Raw genomic sequence first — 12,497 nt, forward strand, 5'->3', positions numbered from 1 at the left:
GCGAACCATGAATCGAATCTCAAGATCAAAAATTCAACTCGCACAATCAATCCGCTAATCTCTACTATTATATATATTATTTAACAGATGTATAAGCAGCTGTTGCAGAACAACACTTACAGTATTTGCTTTGCATGTGGCTTATTCAAAGTGAATGAGAATGGCTGTGTTTTGCAAATAGTGTAGAGTGCAGAGTCTGGTTAAGTTACCGTCACACTAAGCGACGCTGCAGCGATACCGACAACGATCCGGATCGCTGCAGCGTCGCTGTTTGGTCACTGGAGAGCTGTCACACAGACCGCTCTCCAGCGACCAACGATGCCGGTAACCAGGGTAAACATCGGGTAACTAAGCGCAGGGCCGCGCTTAGTTACCCGATGTTTACCCTGGTTACCAGCGAAGACATCGCTGAATCGGTGTCACACACACCGATTCAGCGATGTCTGCGGGGAGTCCAGCGACGAAACAAAGTTCTGGACTTTCTTCCCCGACCAGCGACAGCACAGCAGGAGCCTGATCGCTGCTGCCTGTCACACTGGACGATATCGCTAGCCAGGACGCTGCAACGTCACGGATCGCTAGCGATATCGTCTAGTGTTACGGTACCATTAGGCTATTAATGAAACATTGGGTAGAATTGTCACTGAATGTGGCTCTAGAACAAAGTGTCTGACCCTCCATAGTTTGACTCCCTAAACTTTTACTTGCATGTTCAGGAATTCTTTCCTCTAGAGGACGGCGTTGCTTAGTTGTGTAAAAGATATGAAGATGCAATTTCTGTATTATAAACATGGTCTGTTTTGATATTTGCAATGCGCCCCCTGAATATACCAGGTTGGGTTTTACATTTAAAACACATCTATCCTTTCAAATAAAGCCTGTAAAAAACCAAGAAGCTGTTGTCCTCATCTTTCCGAGCTTGTTGCAGATGTCGATATAATACGCCCAGAAAATATTTTGATTCACATGTTGTTCATTCTTTTTGAGTGGAGTTTTTCTTCATTCTGCCGTATGTTCAGAAACTTTCTTTCCTTCAAGTCTAAGCATGCATTACTCCTACTATTTTCCAATGGTTTGCCGGTGTCGAACTGAAAACCTGCGTCTCTGTTATGTTTTTATGCAGCTTGACAGACAGGAGAGCAAGAGCAAAGAGAGAAAGACCCACTCCAATTTCTTGTAATCCAACTCTGCTTCTCTGCTGCTAAAGTAAAATTAAACTTGACAACAGGCAGTGGACAGAAAATTAGAACAGTGACACCACAATGGCCAACTCTTTGTAGCGTAAGACTACAACATTTTTTATGTAACGTGAATTCCAGACTGTTTACTACATTGTCTATGATATGAGATTGCTTGAAAATGCAGTGACCATACATCAGAGATAGGAAATAGAAAGAAAAATATCAGTAATGGATAAATATGAAATCTCACACTGAGAACTTTCAGTGTCAAGAACTAAAACTACACATGGATAGAACTAACCAGGCAGTAGAGTCAAAGTAACCAGATATTTTACATACAGTAACGTCCTTCATATCGCAGATCGCAAGCCAATAGTTTAAACAATAATAAAAGATGCATAATCGTGAATAATAAAAGGGTTAACTGAAAAAAATTCCCCTCCCATAACCTTTAAAGGACTTAAACAACTCTTTTGCATCTACTGTACCATTAGTTAGTCATCTACTCCAATCACACTAGGCCTGCATGGTGTATGAAGATTTAATACTTATGTTTTCTTATACAGAACCTAGAGCTTTGCAGACATTATCATCACTGTCCACAATGGGGGTTCACAATACAAATTTCCTATCAGTACGTCTTTGTGGTGTGGTAGGAAACTAGAGAAAACCCATGCCAAAAGGAGAAGTGGGAGGAATCCAGAGCAAACCCATGTCAAAATGAGAACTCTTTCCAGATGTTATCCTTGGTGGGATTTGAACCCAATTCTCTAGTACAGTAGGGGAAGAGTGCTGAGAGCTGAGTCACCTTGTTGCTCCTATCAACCCCAGATACCATGTTGTACCACCTCCTGAAGACCATAGAAGAAAGGCCCATATTCCTGTAGACATGAAGGGTACAAATACCCCTTAGGTGACTGTGAAGCATGAATGCAATTACATGGTTATTGCGTCAAGTCTTTTTTGTCTGGAAAGAGCCAAGAGAAATCCAAGGCACAAACCCATGTGAGTAGTCATAATTGACCTGACTAGTCCATCTAATTTCCTCAAGATTTTGGAGTCTAATGACTGAATCCCTGAGCAAAACATAACTAAGTAGATTACTGAGATAGGGATAAACTTCAGGCACTGTGTGTGAAATTATCAAGATACTGTAAAACACGAGTGAGTACAAGGCAATCAGGAGCTTGCTCGTTGTAGATTGTCTGCTTATATTACTTCTCTGTAGGATCTCTGCAAAACGTATCAAGGATGGTGTTTTCTTGATTCATGTCCATAATCTCTTACAGGGCAAGGAAGCAGAAAATTGAACAGAGTAACGTGTGGGGCTTGATATTTAATCTTGATGTCATGGCAGGTACAGAAAATCATTTAACCCAATAATACTTCAAGATATTAACGTAAACTGTAATAACAACATCTCGACTCCAGATCCCCACTGTTCTCCTAGAGCTCTTATCTTTTACATTTAGATGCATAAAATGAATAGATATTGCACAGTATTGATTGATAATTATGCCTATCGTGTATTATTGGTTCCCACCTGTGACTACTGGGGCCTCAACATGTGGCACCCAACTGGCGGTAACTCCTTATACTATTTTTACCAGGGATATCATAGTGGAACTTAACCATATCACTGAAAATGATCAAACTAACTGTGTTTTTGCACCTCAGGAGAAATACTAATGTTCTATTAGTAAAGAACTTTTATGACCTACTGGTTGGGTTTCTGTTGCCAAGGATGTCCTAGTGTTACTAAGGATATCACTGAAAATGATCAAAACTATCAAAATGATCAAACTATCTGTTATTTTGCAATTCGGGAAAAACACCCTGACCCATAATATTTTACTCATGAAAAACTTTTATGACCTATTAGATGGATTTGTGAAGTTAGGCAACTAAGTTGAATTTAATAACTTGAAGAGTGGTCAGATCTCCACCAAAACTGCAGTTGGGCACCCTTTGATCAAGACTTGGTGGTGGTTGCTTCTTGCTATGTTGAGAAACCCCTTTTAAGACTCATTTTCCAGAATCCTTAATACCTCCCAGATAAAAAGTTGCATTTAATATCTTGACGAGTGACCAGATCTCCACCAAAACTGGTTGATGGGGAACCCCTTGTTCCAGACTTGATGGTGGTGGATGCTTCCTATATCGAGAAACCCCTCTAAAGGCTCATTTTTAAAAATCCTTTCTACCTCACAGATAAAAACACATAAACAACAAAAAAAAATTATCCAATCAAATCTGAAAAATGGTAGATGATGGATACTTGTGCGAAAAATTTCATGAAACGAATGATCTCTTTTTTGCATTTTTTTTCTACAACCTCCTGTAGATGCAGATGTTCCTTGCAGATATTATCTATCACAGCTCGAAGAGTTACTATGGCTCTGAACCGTACGCACCAGAGAATTTTTTTCTCTCCGAATAATTAAAATATAAAAAATATGCCCCTTACCTGGTAATCCTAGACAAAGCAAGAGACTGTAGTAGATAACGGGTACATATCCCAATCCACAGCCATACTTGTGAGACAGGAGAGAGCTGTTGTAGATATGATTGTGCTCCATTTACTTGCTTTTTTTTTCAAGGTTTCTTGGATTCTGTTCTTTCAAAGCATAAGTGAAAGAATCAGAAAGATGCCGGTCCCCCCCTTCCTAAAGAGAGCTGCACATCCAGCAGGCAGCTTTGTCCTTCAGAGCATCCCTATATCCCAGGACTCTCTCCACCTGCTGCTCAATGTAATAATTAAGAGAAAGTGCAGTGGTGCTGCTGCAAGCTGCATGCTTCTTCACACCCGGGAGGAAAGAGCTGAGCTGTCCTTAGGAAGACCAATTTATAGAGTGAATTGTGGATGAGCGAGCAGTTCTGTGTGGTGGATATGAACATCAGTGGGGGAGAAGAGAACGTGTGTGTGTGCGCGCGCTGTCAGAAGAAAGGCAGGAAAGAAGCCACCTCTGCACCAGTTGGAGAACAACTAGGTTCAAGTGGTGATAATGAATTTTCATGCCACCATCCCCCACTCATCTGTTCGCTGCTACTCAGAAATTTATGTCTGTAATTATTATAATATTCCCATGCCGCTGGAAATCAAATTAATTGGAAAATAACGCAACCTTGTTTTAATAATATACGACGCATCAATAATTAATTTTCTTATTATGTATGTACATTATCAATACTGGAGATTGAATGTGGATAATGTTAATATTCACCCGGTAATTTTAGGTAAATAATGGACAGTGTACTGAAAATGACATTATTTTTATGTATTTTTGAAACATTTATATTCGCAGTAAAAATAAATCTGTAATCTAACGGAATGGAATGAGAAATAAATAACGAGTGCTGCACTCGTTGTGCTTGAGATTATTTTTAGTTTATTTTTTAATTTTCAAGAAATTATTTCTCTCTTCTATTTTGGCAAGAAAAGGTCATGCTTTTTAGCCAACATATTCCACAGTTTTGCACAAAAATTGACCTCTTACACATCATTTTCTAACCTCTTTTTTCTAGTTTAGATACACAAAAGAACAGAAGATCAATTGCTAAAGAAAAAACTAACCTCTTAGTGATTATTTGGAATTTAGGAGGAAACTGGTACCTTGATGTAAACATGAACGCAACCTACATGATTTACGTAGATGTTGCCCTGTATGGTTTAGACTTTAGAGCCCATAACCGCATCACTGCCCGGAAACAATGATACCCAATGAGCGACTATGACTTTTGACAATCTGGAGCATTTGCTAGTCTAAATTTTAGATGGTTTTCCCACAATATTGCTTAAGGTACACCAACATATTTCAAAGTGCTGTACAAAAATGAGCACCATCACGCTTGGTCTATAACCCGCTCTACCCTTATCGATATTGAGGTCGGCTGACACAAGTTAAGGCTTTAATGCTAGAGATATGACCATCCCGATTGGGTCACCTTGTCGCGGTAGTACGACTTTTATGCTTTTTTGATCAAAATAGCGTCAACTAAGTACCTAATGTTATTAATAAGTTCTATTACTATCATTATTTATGTATTACAGGGTATTTTCTCATTTTGTTATTTATTTATCTTGGGTTTTTGTCTGAAGCGGCCGCAGTGTGAAAGTGCTCCTACACAGTGCACATATAACAACCTATGCGCCCGCTAATTTCTTTGGTTTTGCCATCACATACCCTCACAATGGGGCACCTAATTTATTTTCTACAATTTAGATAAAGGTCAATTATTTTCATAGGAAACCAGTTGACTTCTTTATAAATTTTTGGAGCGTGAAATGAAAGTGTGGCTCCCACATGTCAACATGTTGAGGATATACAAAGCTCATGTAGATAATACCCTGTTTAGAATGGGACCTAGGACCCCAGTGCTGCAAGGAAAAAACAATAGCCAATAAGCTACTGTACCATTGGACAAACCAGAGCTTTTGCTAGTCTTCCATTAAGCTTGTATCTCCACTATAGCAAGTCTCTACATACGTTGTTGCATCTTCATCATTGAGAGATTGACTCGTAACACACCCTTCCATTGTCCACCCAAAGTTTTCCCTGCAGGAAACTGAGCCACTACAACACAGTCCAACTAAGCTCTTGTACAATGGGTGTCTGAGAATGCCGCTACGCCGAAGAAATGCTGAAAGGACCTCTCATTGTCAAGATTAGCTGAGTACCAGATGGCGGATGCCCCTTAAACAGAATGCTATGGCATTTCCTTATGATATATTATAGCTACAGATGAGCGGGTTAACAAGGATATTAACTCGAAATTCAATTTCAGGAGAGCAACTTCAAAAATTTAATGTCGTTTTTATACTCCAGGGTCTCTACAGACTTCATAGGATTATACTGTAAGTGTAATATATAAAGAATAAAAAAAATACTACTAACCTTACCGCTCACCTCTCTGGCCCCTTTGCTCCTCACCGTCCTTCATCCGGTCTGAAATCCTTGAGGCTCTCATTCCGGGACTTCTGGCTTTGTTGAGGCCAGGGAGGGTTGTGCACAAGTGCACGAAAGATCATGACGCACGCCGTGACTTCATGACTCCATGACCTTACGTAGCAGTGATCTGAAGATGTGGCGAGGACCGGACAGGTGTCAAGGAGGATTTTTAAAAAAATTCTTATCATTATGATGGCTTTTTGTGGTTTAGAAAAAATGGTGGCCAGCAGCTGCCATTTGGCTGAATCCTTAAGAAGCCAAATTGGAACCAAATTGGACATGTCTCCGATATTTTCCGCTGACCACTTGGCCCGAGAAAAAAAAAACAGACATGTGAATGGCCCCATAAACTATCATAGGTGCAAGTGCTATCCGTGAAAATGCCGATAGCACCCATACATAAAAAAACAGATGTAGACCATGCATGGGTTTAGTCCAGTAGAATGGGAGCTGTTGATAATTAGCACCTTTCTCAACATTTAAAAAATGTTACTATGTGTAATGTGAATTTTATGGTTGCAAAGTATTTTATAAAACAAGGTTACCGCTTCCGCGTTGTATGTAGAAAACAGAAAATCCACCGTAATGAAGGAGAAAAAGTGATCCGCACCGCTAGAACCACTATAGCCTAGTTGGCCAGCTCGGTGTTTAAAACTGCTGCAGACATGTAACCTGAGACGTCCGGTGCTCACCAAGAAAAAATACTTTAAGTCCAAGTATGTAAAAAGCAGAGGTGGCACTCACCAGTCTTGAAAATCCATGTTTTATTGAAGAAAAACAAACGGTTAAAACATCTTCAACGGAAAGATGGGAGATGAAGTATGTGAGTTGGAATTCACTCGCATACTCCATCTCCCATTCTCCCATTGAAGATGTTTTAACCATTCGTTTTTCTTCAATAAAGCATGGATTTTCAAGACTGGTGAGTGCCACCTCTGCTTTCTACATATTTGGACGTAGAAAACAGATAATGCTGAATTTTCTAACATGATATCTCTTATTAATTATGAAAATTTGCAACATATTATGACCATGTCTCATTTTCATGCAATGTTGGAAAGCATATTGTTTCCTCTATAGTATACCCCTGAGAAAGAATGTTTGTATAACACACTAAGCAGACTATTGAAATATTCTGTAATAAATATCTAAATTAATATGCATTACAGATACATTCTGGCTGCTCACCAAGCAGTTAACCATATATTTATACCCAGCTTACAGGCATGAATTCTTAATACATAGGGAACATGCAGGCAACATTTATCTGAGTTGGAATATAGAGTTTACTCTGTAATTTTTCAGAGGAAATATGAATAAATGCAAACTGTGTGCGGGTGATAGAAAATGGTAAATCAGTAAATTTCATAAATGTTTTTTAGATCAAATTTGCACCAATGGGCTGCATGGGTAATAGTGTTGTTGATTTGGCTTAGAGCAGGAAGGAGATGCTATGGATAAAGTGAGGATTGCCAAAAACATCTCTCCCTAAGCTTTAAGAGGACTCTTAAGAAGTCTCTAGCTAGTAGAGATCTTGGAGTCAGCTTGCAGGACCAGGTCAAGTTGGGAATTTGAATTTGATTGTTAAAGTTGGAAGGGACCTCCAGGGTCATCGTGTCCAACCCCCTGCGCTCAATGCAGGATTTACTAAACCATCTCAGACAGATGTCTGTCCAGCCGCTGTTTGAAGACTTCGATTGAAGGGGAACTCACCAATTCTCATGGCAGCCTGTTCCACTCATTGATCACCCTCACTGACAAAAAAAGTTTTTTCTAATATCTAATCTGTATCCTCTCCCTTTCGGTTTTATTCCGTTGCTTCTCATGTTTCCATGTGCAAATGGAAGTCCATGTTCTTCAGCTGTCTGATAGGAGCCCTGTGAATCGCCGCTTGCCTGGCCTGGAGCAATATCATTGTTGCAGTGTGTGCCAGGCCATTTCCCCGCTAGAGCTAAGGCGCCTAGGATTAGCTACTGCTTATAGGCATATGCCCATCAGGAAGTCAGTGCTTTGAAATCTGATTTTAATTATATCAAGAACAGAATATTTATGAAGCATGAATTCCCCAATGAAAGAAAGATTAGCATACAAATGCTATATATACTGAGGGGAGCAAGCCTTAAAAATGAGGATATGTTATTTTTAAGCCTAAGTCTAACCTTCTCCTACAGATGGTCTTCATACCAGTATCTCCCACAGGTGGTCTTCATGCCAGCATCTAATCAAGTTGCTACAACCATAAGTTGGAGTCTAATCTTTAGTTGTTCAAAACACCTTTTCCCATGTGCTAACAGTGAACACATGCTTCTTTTGTTGTCACATACTGTACATAACACATATTTTACAATTGCACCCAACACATTTCTACTCTACCATTCAAATGTCAAGGAGAATGGCTTTTCCCACATTTCTCCTCACTCTGCTCAGGATTGGGTAAGAAACTTTCAGAACTTTGAGAACCTTGAGAATTTGAGAAGCTGATAATTTTATGAAGTATAATGATTATCTTTAGTGGGTTAACTAGTTTCTGATGGGCCCCAATGCAAAATTTGGACCTGGCCCCCTCCCACACATGTTCGTCAGATTTATGGACCCTTGTAGCATTCTAAGTCCTGTAAAGACATACCGCCCATTCCCCTTAAGGTTCAAGATGTACACTACCATTCAAAAGTTTAGGGTCACTTAGAAATTTCTAACAACCATCACTCCAGTGTTCTTATGGTACTTTGAGTTTGCTAACTGTGTAAGAAGGCTAATGGATGGTTAGAATACCCTTGAAAACCCTTGTGCAAGTATGTTAGCACAGCTGAAAACTGTTTGGCTGATTAGAGAACCTATAAACCTGACCTTCCTTTGAGCTAGTTGAGAATCTGGAGCATTACATTTGTTGGTTCCAATAAACTCTCAAAATGGCCAGAAAAAAAGAACTTTCATGTGAAACTCAACAGTCTATCCTTGTTCTTAGAAATAAAGGCTATTCCATGTGAGAAACTGCCAAGAATTGGAAGATTTTCTACAACAGTGTGTACTATTCCCTTCAGGGAGAGCACAAACAGGCTCTAACCAGAGAAGGAAGAGAAGTGGGAGGCCCCGCTGCACTACTGAGCAACAAGATAAGTACATTAGAGTCTGCTCAACTGGCAGCTTCATTAAATAGTACTTCACAAAACGCCAGTGTCAATGTCTACAGTGAAGAGGTGACTCTGGGATGCTGGCCTTCAGGGCAGAGTGGCAAAGAAAAAGCCATATCTGAGACTAAAAAAAAATAAGCAAAATAGTGGAGGCCAACCACAATATTTATACAAGCCAAGGGTGCCCAAAAATATTAATGTAAATAGCAAAGTAAGGGGACCTAAAACATAACATTTATTATACTAATTAAAATGACATAACCCAACATACATAGACAAACATGTAAAATACCAACAGTTGGTCAGACAGTTATCCAAGAAAAAAATCACAAAGACAAAACGGTACTTAAAGCAGAAAAAGAACAAAATTATAAAAAACTGCTTTTCCTGCTAGCATGTCCCTACCCAGGGCTCCAGAAACACAGCTGAAGGTGGGTATATACAATAATGCTGCTTTTTGTACCTATGTGCTTTTGCTCAGAAGTATGACCTCAAAACAATATCATCAACTGCATCTGCAAAAGTCACAAACAGTGCACCACATAGTATGGAACAATCTCACCCGTTCCTGAAGAAGCCATACACAGGGGGCACGCCACCACTCAGTCATTCAGGAGGTTTCAGAAAGTTTAGTATAACCCTCCATAGACCATCTCTTGCTCAGGACCACCTCCCTACGCGTTTCGTTCCGAGAAAAGGAACTCATCAGGGGATCTGAAGGTCAGGTAGCGGTCTGTATGATGGAATACTCAGCCATCAATACTTTCTCTCCTGGGTGGAAACTACAGCGACATCTCTCAGATCTCAAGCTATTATGTCCTCTCATTAATGACCTGCTGAGCTATCACCAATCAGCAAACAGCATCCGGCGCTCAGCAGGTGTGGATTAATTAGTTACTCTTAACGCATGAGGCCCGAGGCTTACCGCCCACATGTGACACGTACACACTCAATGGCCACATGTTTCTGGCTCAGATTTATCGATGATGTTTTTGTGATTTGGAGAGGGACGGGAGAGTCTTTTTCGGAATTTGTTGGCCAACTGAATAAAAACACTCTGGGACTAACCTTTACCTTTGAATGGGATCCTTTGAAGCTTCCTTTTTTGGATGTATTAATTGAGAGATTGCCAGATGGCACGTTGGGCACCAGCATCCACAGAAAATCCACCGCCACAAATTCCCATCTAAGATGGGAAAGTGGACACCCAATCGCCTTGAAAAAAGGTATCCCTAAAGGCCAATACATGAGAACTCGTAGGAACTGTTCTAGTAACAACAACTTTGTTAGACAGGCACATGACCTACGGAATCGGTTTCAGGAAAGGGGATACCCGGATCGGGTTCTAAAGCTGGCCTACAATGAGGTGAAGAAGAAAGAGAGATCTGAGTTACTTGCACCAGCTCCAGCTAGAACGGATATCTACTCGGGCTTACGCTTTATAACCACGTTTAATAATGGTGCCAATCACCTAAGACAAATTCTTAATAAACATTGGTCAGTTTTAAGAATGGATCAGGATATTGGGACATTATTGCCACCACTACCTCAGATTACATTTCAGAGAGGGAGATCCATCAAAGATAGGCTGGTACACAGTCATTTTTCAGAGCCCCCACAAAAGTCCTGGCTTACTTCCAATATAGTAGGTTGCTTTAGATGTAGTGGATGTGTGGCGTGCAAAAACATTGAGGTTGGCAGTTTTTTCTTTTCTACAAACAACCTTGAGAAGTTTGAAATTAGGTCTTTCATTAATTGTAGAAGTGAAGGAGTTATATATAGGGCAATCTGTAATTGCAATCTTATATATGTTGGTAAGACAATCAGAGAATTGAGAAGGAGGGTAGGAGAGCATTTGAGGGACATAGTGAAAAAAAGAGACACCCCTCTAGCAAGACATATAAATTCGGTCCATGGGGGAGATTTGACGGCTGTCAAGTTCATGGGCATGGAAAAGGTCCCTAAACCTGTACGGGGTGGCGATTGGGATAAAGTGATCCTTCAACACGAAACCAGATGGATATACAAAATGGGATCAATCTACCCTGCAGGACTTAATGAACAACTTTCCTTTACCTCTCTTCTCTAAAAGAGTGAGGGTGTAATAGGGTTTTATAGTGAGGGTGAGCCGCCGACGAGTGGGGGCGCCACTGCGCAGGTCTAGGGTGCCAACCTCCGCGGTTAGGTAGGGTGTATGTAGAACAGGAAACAGCGTGAGGGTACCCATAAGCTGCTTTATTTACAACTATTTTACCCTTCTTTCTTCTTTTTTCATGTGGCGGTGGAGATTCTGTTGGAGATTGGTGCCGTATTTTTGAACAGAATTTTTGAATTGAATATTTCCCCCCCCCTCCCCCCTTTTTTTGCTCTCCCTTCTCCCTTTTTTCTTCCCCCCCCCCCCCCCCTTTTCCTTTTAGGTTTGTGTTTGTCTGTTTATGTGGTAATTAGGATCCAGCCATAATGCTTTTCAACAGCGCTTGAATATATCAATCGCTTTTCTTGGGCGCTGTGGCCTATTCTTTGAAGGGCCCGCGATGCCAAGATTCTTGGACATAACCATGTTAATGTCCCACAATGACTGTATCAACCTTATATTGATGCAGATAATTCTAGTGGATTAAGTGGTATATTGGAATGCTCTTTTTGTTTAAAATATAATAGGTTGGATACCATTTTTATTATTGCAACAGAATGAGTTGTTTCCATTTAATAGGGATGGCGAGCGCACAGAGAGTTACAGGAGGGGGGACACAAGTATTGCGGTCCTGTTCTCGTACAGCACTGTATGGGGTGAGGTAACATCTCATCTATATATGTGGTGTGTTTTCACCGTCACACTACATGAGCATATGCATTGGCCCCCCAGATAGGAGGGGTTCTAATTATATCTGCGGTACTTTTTTCATGCCGCTAGTGCATGCGCAGTGGCTTGTACGGTGTGTGTGAGTGATAGATGATAAAATAATGTAATAATATAGTATAAAGAGCATTTTCTTTCTTTTGCCTGCTGTTTTCAAATTGGAAGATAGGTTCATTGGGCAACTCCTCTGATTTCCTTTGCCAATGGTTGTCGTACAATATTTGAGCTATAGGGAATCACTAACTCATGGGGGTGAGGATGCTATAAACTTAGAAATATGATGAAGAAGTACATGTAATGGATTTCTATTTTTGTACATTACTGTGATCATTAGTCCCTCATGTACTTTTTAATAGGGAAGAGAACTTGTACATTG

The 12,497-nt window shown here is 40.3% G+C and overlaps 1 protein-coding gene across 1 annotated transcript in view; it reads right to left on the minus strand.

Annotated features, from left to right (window-relative positions):
* Positions 1–4,104, minus strand: part of GPR139 (G protein-coupled receptor 139) — an 89,856-nt gene extending 85,752 nt beyond the window's left edge. The window contains exon 1 of the mRNA XM_069735403.1: positions 3,649–4,104. Within this exon, the coding sequence (XP_069591504.1) occupies positions 3,649–3,760 (112 nt within the window). The 5' untranslated portion in view covers positions 3,761–4,104. The remainder of the gene's footprint in view (positions 1–3,648) is intronic.
* Between the last annotated feature and the right edge of the window lie 8,393 nt (positions 4,105–12,497).

Source organism: Ranitomeya imitator, chromosome 7, assembly GCF_032444005.1.
Source record: "Ranitomeya imitator isolate aRanImi1 chromosome 7, aRanImi1.pri, whole genome shotgun sequence".
Taxonomy (NCBI): Eukaryota; Metazoa; Chordata; class Amphibia; order Anura; family Dendrobatidae; genus Ranitomeya; species Ranitomeya imitator.